The 25,550-nt window shown below is 43.5% G+C and overlaps 1 protein-coding gene across 13 annotated transcripts in view; it reads left to right on the plus strand.

The window, feature by feature from the left end:
• Positions 1-25,550, plus strand: part of NFIB (nuclear factor I B) — a 435,226-nt gene that overhangs the window by 109,067 nt on the left and 300,609 nt on the right. For 6 of the 13 annotated variants that reach the window (XM_056847865.1, XM_056847871.1, XM_056847866.1 and 3 more), the window contains exon 2: positions 24,735-25,266. In XM_056847865.1, coding sequence (XP_056703843.1) covers positions 24,735-25,266 — 532 coding nt within the window. Of the gene's footprint in view, positions 1-9,810; positions 9,889-18,984; positions 19,098-24,313; positions 24,372-24,734; positions 25,267-25,550 lie in introns of those variants that run through there. The other 7 variants (XM_056847877.1, XM_056847867.1, XM_056847869.1 and 4 more) reach the window with 3 other exon arrangements.

Here is a 25,550-nt window from a genome sequence, read left to right on the forward strand (position 1 = left end):
CCGTTTACCGATGGGGGTGGGGTGGGGGTGAACCCCTTGGAAGGAGACTCCCTAGGAGAGATTCTGTTTTTCCTCGGGAAGAACGTCATGAGATGTCTTCGGACCGAAAGCAGCAACACCCAAAGGGACTCGGTCGCAAGAATTGTTGTCCGGTCCATCCTCTCCCCCCCACCCCCCAAGATAACCCGACAGGCCAGAGCAGCCGTCCTGCAAGCTGCAAAGCCGGCCAGGCAGGAAAGAACACTTTGTCCCGGCTAAAAATAGCCAGCCTCACCCAAGCGAGCTGGGAATGGTAGCAGGGCTATTCCTGGCTTCTCACGTGCGGACTCCGGGCAGTTTCCCCCCCATCGGCGGGCCAGGATCCCTCAGCAGAGAGACACCCCCCCCCAGGGGAAGCCGGAGCCCCCCAGCTGGAGCGTCCCCGCGAAGGCCACCCCCGGGCCCCGATTGCGTTCCCGGGAAGGAGCAACGCGCAGCCGTGGGAACGGAGCCCCAACGAAATCCGGGGGAAGTCCCTGCACTGCGAGTCGGGTTGCAAAGGAATGGCTCGCGGCTTTGCCCCCCCCCCAAATCCTAAACCTGCTTGTTTTGACCTGCCCAGCGAAATCCAAGTCGAAGCTCTGGGGTATTTCTCCCAAGTAAATGCAATCCTTAGTAAGCTCTACTAAGCTCTACTTGCTGGCCATTTATTCATGGAAGGTTTTGCAATGGATTTGCCACTCTTTAGATTCACTTTCCCCCCATCCATATTCTCAAAACTCAACAATAAGCCCCCATGCAGAGTTTTGAGAATTCAGATGGGGGAAATGTGCCTCTATAGAGTGGCAAATCCAATGCAAAACCTTCCATGAATAAATGGCCGCTGTCTCTCTCTGGCTAGAAAGAAACATTTGTGGGGTTTGAAATACACCCCCCCCACACCCCAGCTCGCTCTGCAGCCATCCTCATTGTGAGCCACGGTGCATGGCACGCCGATAAGGGCGAAACCGGACTCGGCTGCAAGTTCGGAGTCAGTGGCGCACGGCGGCCCCCCCTTCCAAAAAGTCCCCCCCGCATGCCCATCGAAGAGTCCCTTTTGGGAGGGGGAAGGGGGAAGCGCCGGGCGCTCCCCGTGCAGAAACCCCGCGAGCCACCTGCTCGGGCGCCCCCTCCCTCCAGTACCTGGGCAGCCCGCGGAGGCGGAATCGGCTTGCGGCGACGCTGGAGGAGGGGGATGCCCGCGCCTGCCCCGCAACCCCTCGGCCTTGCAGCGTCCTGGCCAAGTTTCGGAAGAAACTTTGGGGCGGGGGTGGGGTTGTTTTTTTTTTTTTTTTTTGCTTTTGCCCTCCGCTTCCCTCCCCAGCCCTTTTGGATTGCAGCCCTGCTGGCATCCTCCGCACTCCTCTGGGTGGGTGGGCGGGGGAGGCTGGCGAAGCCGGCGGGGTCTCCCCCACCCCTCGCCCTAAGCTCTGTCTCTCCGCTCCAGCCGCTCCCCTCCCCCCCCGGGTGTCTGGCCAGGGCTGGCGGGGACGTGCCTGTCTCCTTCGGCCCCGCGGACAGCCCCTGCGGCCCAGCTCCGTGCCAGGCTGCAGACGAGGAGAAGCCAGCGGCAGCTTTTCGCTTTCTTAGCGGCTGCACTTTGTGCCCTCTGAAACGATGTGTTGAAAAACTGAAGCTGGCATCCTGGGCTTGGCTCCGAAGCAGCAGCACAAGAATATCCTATCTGTGTTTTTTTGGGGGGGGGGCACTATCTTTCCATCCCAAATTGACTTGGCCGTTGCTCCCTTCAAGCAACAGGATGTTCTTGGTTCACTCCTCCCTGATCTCACAATATTTTATTCCGAGACAGGATAGTCAAACGCAGGACGCTAGTCCATCCCGCTATAAGTCCGAAGCAAGAAGCTGCTGGAGGCTCCCCGTGCGTTTGAGCAAGAAGCTGCCCGCCTGGCCAGACTCCATTCATTGCCCAGGGAGGACAGGAGAGGGAGACCCTCCCCATCGCCGTCTGTCCTGCGCGCATCGCCTTTGGAAAGCTGCACAGCGCAGTGGAAAGTCAGCCCTAAGTACATTCGCCAGCCCTGAGAGGCTAGGCAGTGGCGCTGGAAAGCCCCGGGGGGCGAGGGAAGCCTTCCTGGCTGGGCTCCTTGACACTCCATTGGGACCAAGGACAACTGACCCCAGCAGGGCTCCCTCTTTCCTGGGACTGCAGGCCTGGAAGCAGCACGATGGTTAAAGCCAAGAGGCCTTGGCTAGGCGGTTGCCAGAAGAGATAGGAGATGGCCACAGGGCGGGGGGGGGGGGGGGAAATCAATGCGGGGCACAACACACACACGCTGCACAGTGAGGCTAAAGAAGGGGGGAGTTTCGCCACTGTGTAACGGCTGCATTTTAAAGCCAGCCTCGACAAATCCCAGCATTAGGCGGCTCACCTCGCCTGTGTCCAACTCTTCCGTCTCCCAGGAAAGAACCATGCCGCCTCCAAGTCAGGGAAAGCGGAAAAGAGGACAATGGGCCTGAGGGACAGAGGGCACCCGAACGCCAAGGAGGAGGAAGAAGACGAGGAGCGGGCGAGGGTGACCTGTGCCTCCATTCCCCATGCAGCCACAGCCACCCTTCCCCTCTCTATGGGGAGGGAGCCAGGCCTTGCCCTGATGGGAGAGTTTTCTGGGCCTGGAGGCCTGCTCTTTTCCACGTAGCATCTGCTGAACCCTGGCCTCACTGAACTGGACACCCTCACCCCACCAGCCGCCCCAATGGAACCTGCTCCCTACAGGGCCCAGGCCTATCCGCAAGCAGGCGGGTCACCCGGTCCAAGCTTTGTAGCTTTTGGGGCTGCTTCTTTCTTCTTGGGGGCGGGATCGGGCTCCCTGCTTGTGTCACACAGGGGACAGGTGAGTGCTGCCTCTTTTGGGGGTTTGTGTGTGTTTCTGTATCATCACATAACTCCTGATCTTGCTTAGGCAGGAAGCCTTGAATGATTGCTCCGCGTGGAAAGATGGCATCACATCACAGCCGAGACAAAGTTCGCTGTCCCCCTTCCCCAATAGAATCACATCACCTTCCCCTTCTCCTCCCAGCCCATACTGGATGGCTGGTTTCAACCTCTCCCTTACTGCAATCCCTGCCCCCCCCAATACACAACATACCCTGTCACAGTTTATTGATGACAGGTTTCTGGCAACTGAAATATGAGTTCCAGGAGGTTGATCAAATAACAAAGGACTGGCAATCTGAGCTCTTGCCTGTATTTTGTTAATATGTGATTGCTATAAGGGGCTGGGAAGGGGGGGCATGCATACACTCCAAGGAGCAAAGGCTTTCAGGAACTAGTGAGCTGCACTTTTCCAGTTCCATAAGGCCTGGAGGCTCTGCCTGGTGTAGGAGACTGAACTTTTCCAGCTACATCTTCTAAGGAGAGATCAGAAAGGAACAAATGCAAGGTCAGGGAATCTTGACTCCAAAAAGTAACCCCTCTCCTGCCTTTAAGTAGCCTGTCCCACCCAAGGGAGTTGCTTATAGGCGTGAATTAGTTTTTCATTAAAAAAAAAATTCATAGGGCTCCTGTGCTAGCTGTCTGCAACTGGTGCGGCTTTTTAAAGACACTGTAGGCTTGTCGGTGAAGCTGTGTTTGGATGCTGTGTTTGGATGCAGCACCTCTCTGAATCATGTGCAATGCAGGAGTGAGCTGCATCTACTACTGCATCTGTGGCCTGGCGGGCAGGAGTGGGGAGGGGATGGAGGGGAGTGGGCCAAACAAACAGCAAAAAACACAGACAGCTGAGGCATGGAAACAGAGCCCTGGGTGCCAGCAGCCCCATTCCTTTCATGGTCTGTGGAAACAAACCCTTTTGTGAGAACACCTTCTGTCACATCTGCTTCTGCTCCTGAAACCCTGGCATGTTTGGCAGCCTTTGGGCAGCAGGTGTCAGGCAGGAAGAGGGAGAAACTCCCAGGGACCAATAAAATTTGCCTCAAGTGATTCCCAGCCCTAGCAAGACAGGGCAACCGGCCTTCCTCTGTGAGAGCTCCAGCAAGTGCCTCCCTTTGGAGCACAGGCGAGAGTGGCTCCGTCCAACGGTTGGCTTTTCAAGAATCAAAACAGAGGGAGAGGGCTGTCACTCCCAGGGCTTGCAGAGTGGCCTGGTGCAGAGGCCAAGCCCAGAGCAAATGGAGGCCTCTGGACACAGGCCTAGGGTGTTGCTATGCTCTGACTCGAGAGACTGACTCCTGTCCCCTCACCACTGCATCTGTCTGGCAAGTTATTCTTTCCTTTGCGATCTTTGGCATTAACTTTTTCCTGGATGGGTGGTTTCCCTGGAGCTACAGTCAATGAGAATTTTGTTGCAAGAAGCAATGCAGCCATTAGGCCTAGCACCGGCACTTTGATAACCTGGCAGACGCTGGATATATTGTTTTGGACTGGGCTGCCTTTTAAAAAATGGAAATAAACAGGCCTTATACAGTTTGCATGATAAAAAGCAGTGCCCTTTTGCTGCTTTTAAATCCAGTACTACTTTTCTCTTTACATGTTACTGAATATTTTTGATAATTTACCTGCATCAAAAATGCTTACATTCCATCATCTGCCACTGAAAACATGAACTGCTGCTAACCCTTTCCTCCTTCAAATTACTATTTTAACCATAGATTTCGACACTGCTAAAAATGCCCATAAATGCAAAGTTGGTATACATTCACTCATATTACTGCTCATAGGGACACCACTATTGCCATTCTGGGTTGTTGTTTTTTTGCACAATTACGCTTTCTAGTTAAGGGAGAAAATACTTTTATAAATGTCTGTATTTGAAGTTCATCTTGATTAAAATATAAGCTTACATTATGCCCAATGCAGAAATGGATGAAAACAAGGCTTATTACATAATATGATTCTCAGCCCTTACCTGAATCTTCAGTGATACCTAAACATTTTAGTGGGATATGAGTTTGTTTTTCAAAATGGAGAGAATCCCACATAGTGTATTTAGAGAAATAAGCATATTTCTTTAAGTGTCATCCTTTCACATTTAAAATTTTGCTTCAAAAAAGGATTTAGCAATATGAAAAATAGCAAAAGTGTTTATGTTAGGGGTTTTTTTATTGTTTATTTCTGTTGCATTTGCTTTTAGGACATTCTGAGATAGCTCTCTCTAATCCTGCCTGGCAGTCCTATTCCTCCAGACACAACGGACTCTATCTTTTTTCTTCTATGTCAGTATCCCCTTCTAAAAGCTGAACCCTTTAGAATGGCTATTTTCTTCCATCACATTCACAACTGAGGTTACAGACTTTCTTTGGCCCAGCCTGGCCTGACCTTTTGCAGTTAGTCTGACCTCTTCTTCAGGCTGACTTGTGGTGTGTAGACTACTTAATGATAATGGGATGCAATACAACTACTTGTTACAATTTGTCACGACAGCTTAACAACAAATTAGGATGGTTAACATATTATCTGGTCTGTGATAGTAAGTGCTAACATTAAGATTGCCTCACTTCAATTTAACTCACTCAGTTCTTGCTGGAAACAGCCTCTGAGGGCTGACAAGGCGTGCAAGTGGGAAGAAAGCCATTTAGAAGATGTGGCTTTTATGAAGAACAGGCAGGAGGAACCTGATAAGAGTGCTTCAGGGCACATTGTCTGGGAACTTTCTAGACACGTTCTTTTATCCGTAATAGAAGATGCACCGTACCTATCTCTGATTCAAGGGGGAGAAGACTCATTTTGAGGCTGTAGAATGTATTTATTATTCCAAGACAATTTAACCACAAGCACTGAATTACCCAAAGCCATAAATAACTCTGGCCACAAAATAATTTTTTTCTGTGACAAAAAGCTATGATTGAGGCCCATGTGTCACAGACAGGGCAGGTATGGGCAAGGGTACAATATTAGAATGTGTAGTTTTACAAGTAACAAAAGCAGGGAAACAAAATTGTTTTCAGTTGTTTGGTTTGCCTGTGCCATTCCTTGTTTTACCTGGTGAGAACTCAGCCTTTCTTAGTATCTTTCACTCATTTCTTTCCTCTTGACCATGGCCTCTCAGGGAGCATTGCAATAAATGATATGTTTGTTACTGAGGGGGGGAGGAATTACACTGCATTATTTAGCAGAGACTTATTGTGCTAAGACCTATACAGTAAACAAAAAATTCCAGTTGGTTTATTGTAAATAATTTTATTAAGCACCCCCCCTCCAGAAGATGCGCACTGGCCCCACAACACCATCTTCACAGATGAGCTCTTGATGCTGTTACCAAAATAATATCTTTTTAGGTTGATTCATGACAGAGTACTGGGATTCAACTATTATGGTTTTCATGTACATTTTTGAAACTTGTCTTTTGTTTATTTTGATATTCATTATTTCCTAAACGGCTTTTAATGTAATACTTTCAAAGGAAGTTCTAGAGATTTTTGGAGGCTATGGCAATAGCTGATCATAGTTCTTAAGAACATATGTGGGAGGGGGGAATGGCTAAGCCAACTTGATATCACTACTGGACTTTGTTAGCTCTATTGTATGCAAAACCCAGTGCAACCTAGAATGTACCTATATGTTTTGTAAAATCAATTTTTGAAAAAAGAAGTAGGTAGAAACATGTACTACCTTGTTTTTCTTTTATGGGATTTCCAATTAAAAAAAACAAGACAATAATATGATATCACTCTTTCCCAGTGAAGATTTTAATGGTGAATATTTTAACCCAGTTCTTGAAATTATGAGAATTTGTTCAAAAAACAAATTGACTAGAAACCAAAGGAATTTTAACTTTGTCAAGCAAAATAATTGATATGACTGGATGTTAAAAGGAAGTTTGGGGTAATCCTTCTTAACAAGGGAGTTTTTTGTTTTTTTGTTTTGCTAAGCACTGGTTATAGTATTCTGTTTGATATATGTATAAAACATTTTGGCCATAGGTATTGATCCCTACCAGAAGCCAAAGTTAATTTGTACCCAATTTGATAGAATGATTTGTGCAGGAAATACTTCTCTCACCTAATAGGGGAGGGGGATTAAATTTATTGATGTGCGTAGAGGTTGTGCAGAGCATGGTTTAACTAATTTTCATGATATGTAAAGATTACAAATGAGGACTTCAGATCATTTACTCTGAACATGCTCCACTGGAAGTAAATGGTCAGGCTTTTTAACGTTGTAGTGTATTTTTTAACAATGTAGTGTATATATCTTAATATCATTCATTTAATTCACTTAATATCATTAATTCACTTAATATCATTCATTCATTTATATAAAAAAAACATGGGAAAAGGCCTGCTAACCAGATAACTGACTGGATGTTATATAGTTTGCAAAGTCCATGGCACAGACTGTCTGAGCAATCACTTTCACTAAACAAAGGGTAAGCAAACTTTGTGCAGCTCCAATTGTTTTCTCCCTACTGCATGTATTCTTGATCTATCCAATGGAAATTCAAGCAGCATTCTCAGAATTTCAAGCTGCTTTTCCTCCTAGGTTATGCCAGGGTTTTTTGTTCATTTCAACAGTAAGCCATTTTTAGAACTTCAGTTTAAATTACTAACAGAGTCTTTGCACTGCAAAAATAATTTTCATCAATAATAAAATGTAAACTATCCATGGAATTCAGCCAGGCTAATTATAAAGCCTGATGTGTCTCAAGTCAATCCTATTGTACTAACTAGGCCCAAGTAGCGAGATATGTTGTATTCGTGCTCACAGTATAATTTGGTAGTTTTAAATGGAGTATTTGAAGGCAAGCCACCAGCCTCTGTTGTGAAATTACACAGTCATAACTCTCTTGGCAAAAAAGTCTTTAAAATTTATTATCCGGGCATTAATATCTCACTTTACTGTTTCTCACATAAGATACTTGAAATATGAAATGTATGTAAAATCTTTTCTATCATTATAATTGTATTCCCTTTTACAGTATTGCAATTAATACCTAACACATGATCAAATCAGTTCTCTCTCTCTCTCTCTCTCTCTCCCTCCTCTCCCCCCATGCACAACTTTGTAAGTGCTGCTTTTCCCTGAAAGATCATATTTATATAATTCCATTCAGGTAAAAACTGCTGGGCACCAAGGTAAATTAATAAAGCCATTGGACTATGCATAACTGTCAGAAGGGAGGAATCATAAAATACAATGGTTCATTCCCTTTTTAACGTTGGATGCTTTTAGATTTCCTCTGCCTACATAAAGTCTTATGGCTCAGGAGGGCTTGCTTATATTTCCACAAGGAGTCTAAGGGGGTTACCGCACTTTGTATTCCCAGCAATGTATTAAGAGTTTGAAAATGTTATAAAAAACATCGCTTTAAAAGGGTTTTTAGATACCACGGCTTATAAATGGTTGGAAGACGTCTTCACAGCGAAAGGGGCCAAACAAAGTGCGAACAGTATTTTTTATAACGTTTTCAAACTCTTAATACATCGGTGGGAATACATAGAAAGTGCGAACAGTATTTTTTATAACATTTTCAAACGCTTAATAGAGCGCTGGGCATACAAGTGCGGTAACCCCCAGATTCTCTTTTCCCTGCACATCTACCTTTCCATTAACTTCCCTGGAAGAGCTGGTGGCTCAGAGTCAGATGGGCAGAGTACTAGTTTAATAACTTCAAACTTGAAGAGGGATGCAGGTTGATGTCATTTTTTAAAAAAACAAACCATTTCGTATAATACAATTATATTTCTTATAATATTTCTTATAATACAATTGCCTTTGTCCATCTTCTGATATTACACGACGATCTCTGTAGGTTTGGTTCGGTTATTTCCCTGCCGTTCTTGTTTACTGTTTACAGTTCTGTTATCCAATTGAGTAGGGGCCTATTGGTGTGCAAATAAAAGCCAGTGTTTCCCCCCCCCCCTCCAAAAACTCAACCTTGGGATCTCGTGTTATTATTTCGTAGTGAAACCTTTTCGTCTACGCCAGCCCTGGAAACAGGGCACAGCGACACACACTCACTTTTGTTTAAGAAAGTGCACAGGAGTGCTTTGACATGCGCTGATCTCAGGGTCTCTGACCTGTCTGGAACGGCATACTTTAGTGCGGCACCCCCCCCCCTCCGGCTCTTCCCCGGCTGATTGGCTACTTTGCAATGAATGGGGACGTAGCTGCCCCCTCCCACCCTTCTCTCCTGGCGTTTCATGCAGCCGCCAGGCGGAAGCGAAGAGCCGCGCTTCCCACGGGTTCCGACAGAGCGATGGGGCGGGGAGGTGGGGAATGCAAAGGCAGCTGGAGTGGGTGGTGGGGAAGGGAAGCCGCCGCGGCCCGGGCCAATCGGAGCGGGGTGGAAAGAGGCCAAGTGCACAGTTCAGCGCCTGCCTCGCCAGCTCATTCTGCAGAACCAGGCTCGGGAGGGGGGGGGGGGAAAGGAAAGGAAGGGAGGAAGAGGCAGCAGCAGCAGCAACAGCGGCAGCACACACGTTCAGAGAGACCAGCCCCGCTCGAGAGAGAGAGAGGAGAAAAAAAAGGGCTCAGCCTTTCCTGGACCGCGTTCAAGTCAGCCACAACCTACTCTGCAGCCTCGCAACTCAAAGAGGAAGGAAGATTGGAAAAGAGAGGAGGAGGAGGAGGAGGCGGGGGCCGCTCACTGCCTGCCTGCAGACTTTTTTTGGGGGGGGGGGTCTTTGCTACTCTCGCCCCAACGTCCTCTAGCCAAGATTTTTTTTTCTCTTTGCCTTAAAAAAAAACCCAGCCTGAGCAAAAAAATTTTTTTCCCCCGTTCTTCATTTGTATATATAAACATCTATACGTAAAAAAAGACAGAAGGGTTACTCTTGGAAATTAAAAAACAAAACCCAAAAGGCGTCCTTGAGAAAAGCAATAAATTTGGTAACAGAAATGTGAAGCCAACGGTCCCGTATTGTGTTACAGAATTCAGGATCCCATAGATTTTAATGCAATACAGTACAATGGTATGTGGCACTGAAAACGATCCGGGTTTCTTTCTTTCTTTCTTTCTTTCTTTCTTTCTTTCTTTCTTTCTTTCTTTCTTTCTTTCTTTCTTTCTTTCTTTCTTTCTTTCTTTCTTTCTTTCTTTCTTTCTTAAACTTGCTTGTTGGTTGTTTTCTCCCCCCTCCAGTTTGTGTCTTTGGTTTACAAAGTGGATGCCGCCTGTGCCCCCTGTTGATGCTATCATTTCAGATGTTACAGGATGAGCTACAAATGGTGGATTGTTTCTATTTTGTTTTTCGGTTCTTTTGGCAGCTTTGATATGTGGGTCGCATTTTTATTGCCAGGAAACAGTTGACGGAGTGTGCGTCCAAAAGTGCTGAACTTGGTGCATTTCCTGCTTCCCTCCCCCTCCCCCTTTCTCTCTGTCTGGCAGCTATCAGTGAAACGCTGGACAAGGTCAATATAAAAGGCTGGCTGATTCGTTTGCACCTCTGGCTTTGTTTTTCCGCCCTGCCCTGCGCGCGGCTGCTGCCGATGGGTCTCTCGCTCTTTCTGCTCAGCTGTTGTTAGCGATTGTTCTGATAACTTGGGCGTGTTTTCTCAGTCCGTGAAAACTTGGAATGGTTTCTTGCAGTTTTGGGGAAATGTTGTGCTTTGTTCTCTACGCCTAGCTAATCTCTGCCAGGACCTCTCTGACAATGTTTGCCACGCTATACTAAAGGATGGAGTGTTTATTTTGCATCCCTCTTCTCTCTCGCTCTCTAGAGCTGCTTGCGCATTTTGTGGCTGGCTTATTGTTTCCACTTCCCTTCCTCCCAGTCTTTCCTATTTTGCTGGGAGATGATACAGTTTCTTTCCGGGCTTTCGTCCCTGTTCCCCGGATAGATGTATGCGTCTCCTCTCCCCACTTGTCCCCTCTTCGCCTGGGTGTCTGTCTGGGCCGCATTTTAGCGCACAATGTCCCATCCATTAAACTGTGGTTGAATGCGGAGTGTGCGGGGACTTGGCAGCTCTGGGGCTGAAGGGGGCGGGGAAGCCAGTTCGACTTTGACACAAGATGCCGATGTGGCGTGATCTGAATTATTATTAGGGCTGCGAACATGGCCATCGCCGCCGCCTCCTGCAGCAGGAAAGGGCTGCCATTGAACTTGAGACGGGACAGACAAGATCACCAAGCCTCCCCCCCCCTTTCAGTACAGTAGCTGGCAGAGAAAAGGCGCCAAAACCCAGACGATTAACTCTTTCTTGGAAATGATCCTGATCCCATTAAACTTAATCACAGGCATAAAAGTAAACTTTTGAACTACGATTCGAAACTACCTTTATTTTTTGTAAATCCTGCATTTTAAAGAAAAAACTCTATAAACTGTCAGCAGCTGGGATTGATTCTTCAAGTGGTTTTGGATTAATACATTTGTGTTTTTGTGTAGCCTTTGCTGTATTTGGTGAGAGTGAGGGCTGAATGAACGTGACCTTTATGCAGTCAGGGTGACGACTTCAAAGATGTGTAACATAAGACGATGTGGTTTACAGTATTACATTTGAGGTCTGATGTTTGCATTTTCTGGTCTGCAAAATGGAGAAAGCTTGGTTATTAGAGACACCATCAAACCATATGTGGACAGAGGTCAAACACACACACACTGTGAGAAAGATATGTGTGCACCCTAGACGTTTATGAAGCTGAGCACTGCGAAATATGCCTGCATTGTATGCACATTTCTTCACTGTCTAAAAAAAGTATTTTAGAGGAGAGAATAGCAATTATTTATAACTGTATAATTCTAAGTAGGAATACAGCTTTGCTCAGTTTTTAAAATATAGAAATAGAAACATCGGCATCTTGTGTCTGATGTACATGTAGAAAACTTAACAATTCCATTTATTTTATGAGTTCAACCTAAATAACATTTTCCTTCAAGACCTTTTTGTTGAACAAGTGAGTGTGAGTACAGTAGCACATACAAGCATAAGGGAATCCCCCCCAAAGGATCAGTAGTACAGTATAGAACTCCACTTTTATTTTACAGTTCAACAGGATTTCCCAAGGAATGTTTTCTGTATTTGCGCTTTAGATTTATTATTGTCTTTTTACTGAAATGTAGGAAAGTAAAACTCAAAACATTTCTAAATGTACTTAAGCACACTTTACTTTCTGCGCATATTTGTATATTTAGGCATACTAAAAAATAGGCTGACGGACATTATTTGTATATGAAACTGTTAAAAGTCAGAAAGATTATTTAACAGAGAAAGCTTTTAGAACATAAATAAAAGTTGTGAAGGGATATACCAAGATTTTTTCAAAAGGTATCATACATGTGAATGGCATACCGGTATAATAGTTTACTGGAAGAAGCTTAGAATTTGCCGCATGTATTGAAGTGAAGTGTGGAGGAAAACCCTCCCATCTTTATGCAATAGGACAAGGTAAGATTAGACATATCCTCTTGGCTTTAGAGGCATAAAACAGTGCTGTTCTAACTAAACTAGAGCTGTCTCACACAATGGGCGTTATTTAAACTCCCATATCATCAGAAATCTAGATGCAGGCCTTTCCCTTTAGACTGTCACTGTCCTCTTGGAAATATAATTGCCCAAGTACTTTGGAATGTGTATGCAAAGTTCTGCACTAAGGCAGAAAGAATAATCATTTGTTTCTGAGTTCTACAGAACGAAACACTGAATCGTCATCTATGGAGAATTGCTGGGGGGGGGATGTGTCACTCGTCTGGCCTTTCGGGGTTTCTAGTTTTTCATTAATCATACAGTTGAGCTGGCTAACCTCCTGTGTTGCACTGAAATCAGTGCTGCTTGCTTGGTGAGTTTCAGACTGTACATGTGCATGAAATCTAGCCAGACAAATTTGCATGCTATGCTTTTAATAACTGTGTGCATGTCAGCAGTAATAATATTAATGTATTTTCTTAATTAAATTGTGCCCCCACAAAATACAAAAAAAGATATATTAGGATATGGGGAGTGTTAATGAATAGCAAGTAAGCACGTATTCTTTGATGTATAGACAAATAGATACAAAGGGGGCATATGTGCTATGTAAAATGGGTCACTTTTGTTGTAGGAATGTCTTTAGATGAGATCTCGTTAAATGCAAACAAATTTTGGATGGTACATAAATGTCTAATCCGTAGAAAGCCTCTGGAAGAGTGGAAGAGTTCCACTGTGGTGCTGGCATGGCAGGCTTTTTGTTGGGTTCTTTCCATTGCGTATTCTGTGTCTTCCAATGCTTGGGATGAGAGTATATATTTCAAAAATACTATTTATGTACAAAAACGAGAGCAATCCCTATCTAACACTGAGGGCTAGTTTCGCATACACAGCATCTACAATTAAAGTTTACCTTAGATTGCAGACTTTGAACTACAAGTTTCTAAGTTATGTCACTGTGAATCAAACATTTACTGCAGGCATCAGTGCAGTGGGTATAAAATGAAATCATGCCTGGAAACCAACAACATACACATATGCATAAACAAATGTATATAAAAAATGAATTCATTGACAGTTGTTAAATTAGTTTCAGCATAGACATTACAAGTGTGCATATGGCCTCTCTGAACAAAGAAACATTTTTTGTTTTCCTGAGGTCTAGCTTTTTTCATGTTTCTTTTGAAGCATTATTTCTCACACAAAATCTACCAAGTGTAAATTCTGCCAGAGACAGTTTATAGTAAAATATATTTCAAGTGGACATTTGGCTTTGGCATGTGTGCATTATTATCTGTTTATACTTCTGTATTCTCTTTAAGTAATTACAGTGCTTTAATGTCCTCAGGAGAAACTTCCTAGAGTTGGTGGATGTTGTCAGCATGCAGTTATTATGCTTGGATTATTAAAGATGGGCATTTATTTAGATGAATCACAAAACAATTTCCACTCCCTTTCAAAGGATGTCTTTATGGCATGGGTTTGGTTACTCTTGGCTTTGAATCTTGTTCCTGGAAAAGCATGTAGTTACTGAGGTATTTATTAAGCTAGCAGTGCTAGGTTGTTTGTGTGTCAATGAGTGAAAGGCCAGGCCAGGATGGGCCTTGTGTCTGTAGGGCACCTAAGGACAGAGCCATGGCATGCTTTTCATTCCCTCCCCCAGCACCAGTGGGCTCTATTGTCTTCTTTATTTTCTATTATTGAAAATGTGAGCATGTGTTTGCATGTGTGTGCGCATGTGCAAGAAAATATGCTCCCCTAAATGACTCTGCCCATTATTTTACTGTTATTAAAACCAGCATCATACCATCATGGTAACTCCTTTGAGCAGTGTACTAGAACAGCTGTTAGCAGTAACAAGAATTAACACTGTTGAACTAATTGTAATGGGGCAGGGGATCCACATTAAGCTTTTAACCTGCTCTGTAACTCCCCTTCATCTAAAAGAGGTAGGTCCGTCAGCTCCACAGTGTCAGCCTTCCTGACCAGCACCACACCTATCTTGTCCGGATGCAGTGTCAGCTTGCCTTTTCTTATGATTCCAACTACTTTGCATCAGTCACATTATACTGGTGGTGGTTGTGGAAGGTGCTGTCAAGTTGCAGTCATCTTATGGTGACCCTGTAGGGTTTTCAAGTCAACAGACGTTCAGAGGTGGTTTGTCATTGCCTGCCTGCATCGTGACCCTGGACTTCCTTAGTGGTCTCCCATCCAAGTACTAACCAGGGCTGACCCTGCTTAGCTTCTGAGATCTGACAAGATCACGCTAGCCTGGGCTGTCCAGGTAAGGGTCACATTGCACCTACATTAATATAAAACATTGCACTGGCTACACAGCTAGTTTTGATCCTTTCTTAGGGCTGGGAACATGCTATAACTGAATTGGAAATGCCACTGAAAATGGCATTTTCTCATCCCTTCCTAGCCTATAGAACTACTTACAACGTGAAAACTGAATGTGAAACAGTGAATATCCAAGCCCCACATTCCTGGTGACCATTAGGTGAGTGTGTGAAGACTCACAATATGGAGATCCATGTGGTAGGTTAGGGATCAGTCAACATAAAAGGCCATCTTTAAAAGCACCACAGTGGTGACTAATTTGTGCCCTAGGTCTCACATTGCCACTAAAGAAAAGACGTCAGAATCAAACACCAGTGAAAGAGGAACAGCGCTCAACAATTTTTTCTTCTTTTATCTGATTGTGCATAAACTTGGAATCCTGGCCTGGATGGCCCAGGCCAGCTTGATCTCATCAGATCTCAGAAGCTAAGCAGGATCAGCCCTGGTTAGTACTTGGATGGGAGACTACCAAGGAATACCAGGGTCATTATGCAGGGGAAGGCAATGGCAAACTGGCAAACCACCTCTGGTTAGCCTCTTGCCTTGAAAACCCTACTGGATTGCCGTAAGTCAGCTGTGACTTGATTGTATTTTACACACACATAAACTTTGAGGGAGACTGTATAATGATTGTGCATAATATGCCATGTCTTTATCACAAGTGGTACATGGTTACCCTTGGTCATCGATATGATCTGCCATCTACCAACACAACCAAAGAGATAATTTAAGAATAACTAGTACTTAGCATTTATTTTTAGACCATTTATAGCACTCCATAGACATTCTCAGAAATTCTTACACTAACACAATAAACTAGTTCAGTAGCGTTATCCCCATTCAGACATGGAAGGCTAATGCTGACAGCAGTTGGTTGAGAGTTCGTGAACAAGGAAAAACCGGCATCTGTGAGCTTGTGCAGCAGCATTCTGAGCATCTTGTGATTTCAGAAGTGTATACCAGAATGTTGTTTAGCCACTGCACTACACCAACCCTCATTTATTTTCTTCTTCCTGCAGGCATTAATTTATCATACATCAGATTAAATGCAGATGTGTGAAGGTTTTGATTTTTTAAAAGCTGTCTTTGTACACATATGCCTTTTTTAATGACCCAAGGTAATACTGGCTTTAGCCCTGAACTTGTTCTCCTTCTTTCTTCCTCTCCCTTTGGCTTTAGTGCTGATAAGCATGTCTTACTTGATTGCTCTTAGTGTAAATGGTGAAAAAGGTATATTTCCAGCAGTAATAAGGATTCTGATAATTATGCTAAGAGTTTTAAAATATGGGCAACTCCCAGAAGCAACACTTCTATAGTAAATGGCTGGAAGGATTTTGTTAAACAGCGTGGAAGGGGTTAATATTAGTCTCACAATGAGGCCTGTAATAATGCCCTACGCAAGAGTCCAGTGCTGAAAGAAGTGTGCTCAAGGGCATTAGTAAATTTGTGCTGAGGAGAATCTAAGAATTCATAGAATGCTTATTCACAGGAAAATTCCAGTCTTTAAAACTAGAATTGTCAATTTTTATCCAAATGCCTAGAAAAAGATACATGCGAGGCATTTTCTGGCAATGGTTAAAAAAAGAGTTGTGTGCGGTTGATCCTGAAATATAGCCTAACTCTCTGGCTTATGCTAATGTGTTTTTATCACTTGTAAAATGCTTCTTAACAGGCAGAAAATATGCAATTTAAACCATGGTTATACAGTTTGGAAGTGCACCTTGAAGTGGGTGAACTCTGAAGGGTTAATATGTTGAACCCAGCTATTTGCTTGACATTACCTGCTTTGTGTACGCCCCCTCCTTCACTTCCTCCCCCTTGCTCTGGCTTGTAAATTTATGGGAATTGCAGCTGGTCGACTTGGCAAGCTCCCCTCATTAAGAGCCCCTTTTGAGATCGGGCTGTGTTTGAGTATTTCCCTAATGAGGACAGGACGGGGTTAAAAAGTGACCATTTCATGGTTGACTTGAACCTGCCTGATTCTCTTAATATGCCGTTGCGAGACGCCTGACGTGAATAAACCCCACTTCGGAAAGGGAAAAAGTCACTGGCCCCTCCAGGACAGCTTGTGGGGAAGGAAGGGGGATCTAAGGAGGCGTCCAAAAGTTGACCTGCGGCAGGCAAACCGCAAAGCTGGGAAGCGACCCTGCCCGCGCGCTCCCAGGGCCTCTGTTGGTGCTCGCGCTGCAGCACGTGGGTCCCTCCGGGCAAAGTTTGGAGCGCGGGGGTTGGTCTGGGAACCGGCGCCCCCCCCCCCCCCCAAGCTGCCGCAATGTCCTGGTGCAAAGAGGAAGACGTTGCAAAAGGATGGCCAGTTGGCACCCTTCTCAGACGGGCGCGCACGGTTTTGCTCCCCCTCCTTTGCAACCTCTTTTGAAGGCTTTGGAGACTGGGCGCGTGTAGAGATATTCTCAACAAAAATAATAATATTTTTTCCTGCACCGTGAGAACAGGAGTTGTTGTTGGTGGGTACTGGGGGGGGAGGGGGGCTGGGTGCGTTTTTACTTCGCTGCATTCCTGAAGTCTTTAAAACAAGCGCGCGCGCGAACTCCTTCCTTTAAAAAAAAGAAAGTCGCGCGCGCGCACTCCTTCCTGGCACGAGCTGGCTGGCGAGATTGAAAGCAGACTGCTAGTGTGTTGCTACTGCGGGGTTTTTTCTTTCACTCTCCCCCCCCCCCCTGCCGCCGCCGGCCGCTTCCCTGAGTTTTTCTCCTGCAGGATAAAAGGGAAAGCCCGCCTGGGAGGGACCCAACAGCCTCACCGGGAGCCCTACACGCGTACGAGCGAGCTCTCCACTGCCGGGCAAGGGATGGGGGCCACGTGTAAGAGCCTCCCCGCGAGGGAAGCGCCCCTCTCACGCACACACAGTCTTGTAAGAGGCCCGGCCCCATTTTCAGTGCTCCACATGCAGGCGACAGGAGAGCGGGGTTTGCAGACATTGCAAATGTATGCAAAGCCCCCTCCCCGCCTGCCTCTCTCCCCGCCTCATTGTGAGTTGGCTAATTAGCAGCGAACTGACAAAAGTTTCCCGCTTTGTAGCGTCTGCCAGATTCGGGGTCTACAAAGTGGGTTGTTGCCTTCCTCTCAGGTTCTTCTCGGCCCACTTCCCCTACCCTCGTTCCGCGAGGGGGTTTTGTACTGTACTTTGAAAAGGAGCAACGCAGGGTGGTTCCCCCTTTTCCCGCTCTTGGAGAACTTGTGCCACAACACTCGTGACCTCATACTGAATAGCAATCTAGATCCAGTTCAGTCCCCTAACGGTTAACTAGTGGAGAAGCTGGGTGTGTGTGTGTGTGCGCGTGTGCAAAAAACAGGCATGTTTGCAAAACGTACAGCCGAGGTCTTGTACTATACCAGATGATGATTAATAAAGAGAGAAGAGGGGAGGGGGGAGAGAAGGAATGTGTTTGCAGCAGCGGCCGGAGGAGGAGTGTAATAAGCGATGATTGTGTAATTAAATAATAAACCAGAATCCTGAAGTCTGATTTGGGGAAGAGAACTTAAGGGGGGGGGGGAGAAAATCACGGTCTGTGCGCGCACACACACACAATACCTCACCCGCCAATTCCCCCCTTGAACTTCCAGGTTTGCAGAAGGGAGTGCATAAAGGAGGGGGGAAGGGAGGAAGGGAGGGAAAGAGATTGATCGCTTTGAATTTTCAAGAGATCATTTTTATTACAGTGGGCGTTTGGGAAGCAGGCTCTGAACATCCACAGGGAAAGGGGGTGGAGAGACCGAGAGAGAGAGAGAGGCACAGGCTGCTGCTGCGAGAGGAGCCCGGCGATTGCGCGCTGCTGCGAAGCGTTTTGCAGCCTTGGGGGACGCGCGCGCGCCCTCCCTCGCGGGCGCGCTAGCCTTGCAAAGTTTCGCCTGCCATCACACGCCGGGATTTTCCTGCTCCGCTGCTGCAGCCTTGAACTTTGGCAAAGCGGTTGACAGTACCGCGGTGTCTCGTCCCGCTCGCCGCTTTCTTCAAAAGCACTTTGCAGATCGAGGGGAGCAAGAAAGGCAACGCGAGGGAGGAAAAAGTCTCGGGTTTTCCCCCCCCCTCTCTCTCCCCCTTAACTCCCTACATTGCATTCCAGCGCCCTCCAATTCCTCCACCCCCCCTTTCCCAACCCACTAGCAGCGACTGCAGCAGCAAGACCGAGCCTCCGAGAACAAGAGGGTTAAAAGTGTAGATTGGATTTCACCCCGGGAAATCTAGCGCTCGGAGTGAACTTGAATCTTGGGCTATTTAAGGAGGACTGGGGGGGTTTTGTTGCGAAGTTGTGGCGGTCCGAAGCGGAGGTCGCTCCCGGCTGGCTGCATCTTTTCGTTAGCCTCCGGTGCCTGTAAAATGAACAGATGAAATCGTTGCCCTTTTGATACTTTTCTCCCCGCAGAAGTGCGTTCTCGGAGCGAAGTCATGATGTATTCTCCCATCTGTCTCACTCAGGTACAGCCGCCTTTTTCTTCCAAACTTGCTATCGGGTTGCTGATGGGCCGGAATTGGTGGGACTGTTCAAAAGGACGTTGGGTTTTAGCGTTCGGGCTGTGCTTGCAATCGTTGCATGTGATTTTGTAGAAATCTGCTCGCTAGTTGCAGGATGTTTTTTTTTTTGGGGGGGGGTTTAGTCTTTTAAAATGCTGCCGATAATACGCACATTGTTAAAACAGGTCTGACGGGGGACGCACGGGGATTAAACATTAGAAACGGCTATACTTAAAAAGCAGGTTGAAAGCATATTGATAAAATGGTTCCTGCTGTCTTTTCAGCGCTTCTATTTAACTGGCTCAGTGTCTACTTAGAAGGGCTAGAAAGGGAAAGTGTTCCTTTCTTTTTAATTAAGCAACGACTGCGGTAACATAATACCATCCCATGCTGAATTAATCATAATATGAGGTTGGTTTGAGGAAAGGTGGCTGAACAGTAGGATATTTCTTGTTTGGGTATTCCAACACACTTTTCCTGCGTAGGTATGGTGCTCCTAACTTTCTAAAGTCAGCACCCAAGGTCAGAAGCAAACTTGCCTGCAGACATTGGGCCTACAGACATTTGTATATCTTTGGACATAAAAAAGGAGTAATTTTGTAAATAGAACATTAATTGATTACTTTGAAGAACATTCAGGATGTATAAAAATTGCTTAATAGAATATGGTTCTGCAGATAAGATATTTACAGTTTTACCATATGGTGAGCCTTTTGGGGTTATTGGTGGGACACAATTGTTTGAATAAATAAAGGAAATAGAATATAGTTTGAGATCCAGTATAAATTGTAGCATAGGAAGTGCTATATGAGGTGTGTACGTATGTATAGCATTTAACATTAGTACCATTGACAAAGTATATTCCTGGCAGTGAGTTATAAATGAATCTCTGGGACAGTTCTGATTCTTCCAAAGTGTTAGGAGCATGCAGTTTGTAGCTCTTTCTTCTGCCTTGGTATTTCTAATAGGTGTAGAATGAAGTATGTTGTTTGAGGTATATTTGTGATAACAGTCAGAATAATTAAGATTTCATTTGACAGTTAGAAACCTTTGTGGTTCTGAAGGACTGAAGCATTCACAAAATTATGAATGAAGATTAAAACAGTGATAAGGTTTATTCAGTGATTGGATACAGTCCTGCAGCTTTTTTGGCTGACACGTTTTTATTGTTTATATTTTGCTTGGCATTAACAGGGATAATTTCATCAAGTTAATGTGAACTTCATTGGTGCAAAACAGGTGGAAATAGGTGGTATAAGATATCTGATACACTTTAAAAGTCAGCACCTTTGCATGTAGATATGTATATGGGCTTATTGGTGTAGATACAGACATAATGTATCGTTTAAAATTCTCACTTGGGTTCTCTGCTGTGGACAAAATTTGATAGTTCAGGAAATCTCCACTTGGTTCTGAAAATGTTCGCTTACTGGTTTCAGTGCAACTTACTTGCAGATACCTTATTGCTGTCTTTACCTCATTATTTGGTGCTTTGTGCTGATTCTGAATATATTAGAGTTTGCATTGAATTTTAAAAGTAAGGCGCTTTTATAAGGAATAGGCTGTTCCTATTTCCTAGCTTTATGGTTTCTTTCATGCACAATTTTCATGCACAATTTTCACAGATTCCACAGAAGAGTCCTATCAGTTCTTTATTTGTCATATGCATATTTTAAAATGCTACTTTTGTATACAGGTAATTGGTATACAGTAATTTCAAAAGCACCCTTAGTAGTAAAGTGTTCGTATAGCGCAGCTTGAACAGGTCTAAGAAGTGTCTTCTAAATCTTTGAAATGATTTTTTTGTGTTCAAGAGTTTTGTATCTACGAGTTATTTTATTTTGAAGACAAATAGGCATGTCATTGAATATTATATACAGTCATTATATGTAGTCAAAAATTATGTTGAAAACCTGCCCTACTTTTCCCACTTGCACAGGGTTTGAGGTTTGTTGTAAAGACAGGCGATGCCAAAATATTTGTGCTCAGAAATCTTAGAAAATACTAGAATTGAAAGTATTATTGGCTGAATAAAACCAGCTGCTGAAAAAGTAATTGGTATGCATAATTATTTTTCTGCTTTAAAGCTGTAGCTGGAAGTTGCAATTGCTACTGTAGATATAAGGTTGAGATCCCAAGCACACTCCCTTGAAAGTAAACTATATTGAAATCAGTGGGGCAGAGAATCTGTTTCAGTTGCTAAAAGGCAGTCTGTACCAATGAAACATATACCTGTTAAGACAGATTACAAGACTAGCACTATAATGCTTCCCTCTTCCATGTTGTACAAATATGGTGTATTATGTACTGCTATTCTTTTAGTGCTCTCAGGTTCTTGCAGTTTTCATATTAGTAGCACAGGAACCATAAAAATTCCACAGTATTTTTTCTTCCCGGCGTTTTTTGTGTAAAATAGAAAACACCAATGAAGTGGTTGGTGTAAAATAGTACTATTTAGCAGGGAGGGAAAGGATTGTCTCCTAAATTTACTAGAAAATAGATTATGGGAAGGCTCAGAAGACAGTAAAAGGGGTGGGGTGGAAATACTTTTTAATGTTGCTACTATGAAGAGAGAACTTGGCCTACGTATCAAAACTATACCGTATATACCTATCAAAACTATACTGTAAATATAGAGGTATTTTTATATTCACACTTAAAGAAGAAAAAGCAATAATACAAATTGTTAGTGTGTATGGAATAGCCATTTGTTACAACATTTGAAAAACTTATCTCCATAAATGTTTGTTGCAAAGTGCAGTTATGATTCACCTGAGTAAGTGCTACATGCAATTTATTTGCCTGTATTGTATCTACCAGTATTAGTTACAACAGATCAGATTTCATAGATGGCCGTTCAACCTGTTTTGAAGAGGGTGCATGCGTTTGATCTCTGTTTAGAATATGATTTGAGATGTTATATTTAAAAAATCTCCAGACACATTTTGAAGATTACCAATTTATCCTGCAATACCACTTTAAATTAGAATATGCAATTCTGCTTTAATGCATTATAATTTTCCTGAAAGTACACATTTTTTCCTATTGCTACTGCTCTGGTGATAAAGCTTCTAAAGCTGTTTGTGTACCCTTCATTTTAGCAGTCCATTTCCCACAGTTTAATATACAGAATAAGTTGCATTGCTTCAATACTAAGCGTGTTTACTAGGGAGTAAGTTCCATTGAATGTGGCAAGGCTTACTTCTGTGTGAGTGTGCTTAAGTTTATGCTTTACGTCATAAAAAGTGTGTTGTCAAAGAGTAACATTAAAAATCCAAAACATTATAATTTTCTTGTTAAAATCCAAAATATTAGAACTTGTAGCTTATAGATACAGTAGGGCATTCCATTGTTACAGTGTTTAGAATGATATTTAGGGCAATAATTTTTAAACTGTATTGGATACATTTCTTCCTCACACCATCTTCAATTCTATACTTTTACTTATATACTTTAATTTTTCTTTGATGGAGGTTCTATGCAGATCAATCTTTGAGAGGGGAAAATAAACTCTAGTAGTTAAGAAAAAATGGCACCAGAGTGTATTGAGATAGGGAAGTCTTATCGTGGGCTGTGGTTTCTCTGAACGGTGCAGCCTTCCCACACAAAGAGCAGATTGTGGTTTAACTCTTTCAATGATTTAGTTTATGAGCCCTCAGAGTGATAGAAATGTACAGAGCTGTGCTGGAAAACACTGGCCGCTTTAATTAATACTACTTTGCCATTTTGCTGCTCTTCGTATTATAATCCTTTCATGCTCTGTTCAGTCTGGGTTTACATTTTTTCCTCCTTATGGAAGAGAAGTAATTCACTAATTGAACTGCAGTAATTTTGCAGAAGAAACTCTGAAAACTTATGTTTTCCTTAAATGTAAAGATGCAGAATATAGCATGCGCAGTAAAGTTTCGCATGAGCTAGATTTATTTGTTTAATACTGTTTTCTTGGCTTAAAAACCAGAGTTTCATTCAAACAATTTAAATAATGGTGAAGCTGGATATTTAATCATGTTCTCTAATTTATATCACTGTTATAATGTTTATTTGGAATCAGTGAGACTTGTTTGAGTTATCTGTTTTTTAATAAAATATATTTATTTTGTCTGCTTGAAAAAACACAATCAATTGGCATAATTGTAATGCTATTATTCTTTTTAGAAGGACTCAAGAATTGCAGTTTGAGTGAGCTTCATTACTGAATGAAATAAATAGCTGCTTAATATAGTTCAAGAACAGAAATTGAATTCTGTTAGAAGACACACACTTATGTGGGGGGAGGGAGAGGAACAACCTCCCCACACCCGGTTTTCTCTCAGAACCTAACTATGGAAGTGATTAGCGTTCAGGCTGTTATAATGTATACCAATTAGTATACAAAAGTGACATTTTAAAATATGCATTACATATGTGGCAAAAGTTACTCCAAAATGTGAACATGTCTATAGGATTCAACCTAAAGTGGGAACATCCTGTCCTCCAAAGTAATGTAATTGTTAATATGCAGACAAAAATTAGTTTCTATTTATTTAGGCACCATCATTACAATAAAGACTAAAATTAAATAAATCTGTATGGCGCTTTGGAAAGCCATATGATAGGGGGAGCTCTTTGAAACAGTAAATACATTGCATGTATTTCAGCAAAGCAGTGATGCAGTATTAATGTCACCCTGCCACAGGGTGCTGAAGCACAAAGAATGCAAAGTTTGTGCCAAGTTGTCCCTTTTCATTGTATGCCTCAGATAGATTTTTAGGGGCGTTCAAATAATTGCCACACACTCATGAACTGTTTTGAACCCCACAGTGGAGTATAGAGGAGTTGGTGGAGAAATACTTGTATAATTTATTGTCTTTAAATACATCAAATTTCATTTCGTAGAGTTAAGAAGAAAAAGATGGGTGACCAAGGATAATCAAAGTGCAAAGCTTTGTGTGGGGATCTTGTATGCTATGTCTTCTACTTCCTTTTCCTTACTATATCCTGTTTCCTATACTTACAACTGCTGGAATGATACTGTTTCAGCACTGGAATGTCAGGCGATTGATAAGAGAATGGATCACGTTGAGTAGCGCATGCTCTTTGTGCCACCACCATTTTTTTGCTGAGTGCATGCTCCAAGTGGGAACTTAACGTATATATGCTTTGTGCAGAGAAGAGAAATCAGCTGTACAATCCAGTTCTGCTTTTTCAGTGTTTCTGATCAGATGTGTTAAAATAATAGCACCATCCTTTCTAAACATGGTACTGCTTGATGTGCTAGTGTATAAATCTGAATTGGAAATGTTAGAAGCCATATATCTCTTAATTTTGAACCAATATAGTTGTAACTCGGTTGAGGGCCAAAAGAAGGTGAGGTGGGGAGGGTGTAGTTGTACAAATTAAAACTGTATCTGTTATCCAGAACTCAGATGCGGAGATGTTTTTGCAGCATTCCCGGTTGTTGATCTAAGAAAAAAGCTGCTTAGATATGTCCATGGAGTTTCTTCACCTTAATTTTTACTTCAGATACTGTACATTTTTTTAAAAGTGCTGCTGTTATCCTGATTGTGCAATTGGAACAGCTTTTTTACTTCTTGCTGTCTTTTTCACTTTTTTTCCCAACAGGATGAATTTCACCCATTCATTGAGGCCCTTCTTCCACATGTCCGTGCAATCGCCTACACTTGGTTCAACCTTCAGGCTCGAAAACGCAAGTACTTTAAAAAACATGAAAAGCGAATGTCAAAGGATGAGGAAAGAGCAGTCAAAGATGAGCTACTTAGTGAAAAGCCTGAAATTAAACAGAAGTGGGCATCCAGGCTTCTCGCCAAGCTGCGCAAAGATATCCGCCAAGAGTATCGGGAGGATTTTGTGCTCACTGTTACTGGGAAGAAGCACCCATGCTGTGTTTTGTCCAATCCTGACCAGAAGGGTAAGATTAGGAGGATCGACTGCCTGCGACAGGCGGACAAAGTCTGGCGTCTGGATCTAGTCATGGTGATCCTTTTCAAAGGTATCCCGTTGGAAAGTACAGATGGAGAACGGCTCATGAAATCCCCCCATTGCACAAATCCAGCACTTTGCGTCCAGCCCCACCACATAACAGTATCAGTCAAGGAGCTTGATTTGTTTCTGGCATACTACGTGCAGGATCAAGGTAGGTTGTTGATCTATGTTAATATGTTGACTGTTGATTCTAAAGGCCTTTGTTTTTTAAGGAAATGCTTTCAAACATTTAATTAATAATGGGATATATATATATGGGGATGCGTGCAAGTTTTAAATTGAGCTGCTTACATGTATATCAGTGCATGCTCATTGTCTTATTTATAGGAGCGTCATGTACCTCTGAGAGGCTAACTTGCTTTAAAGGCACACCAAAATATTAGGGAAGTTTCTGGTGTGAATTACAAAACAACGTTTTACTATTGAAACACTGGC

This window comes from Euleptes europaea, chromosome 4 (genome assembly GCF_029931775.1).
Source record: "Euleptes europaea isolate rEulEur1 chromosome 4, rEulEur1.hap1, whole genome shotgun sequence".
In the NCBI taxonomy this organism is placed as follows: Eukaryota; Metazoa; Chordata; class Lepidosauria; order Squamata; family Sphaerodactylidae; genus Euleptes; species Euleptes europaea.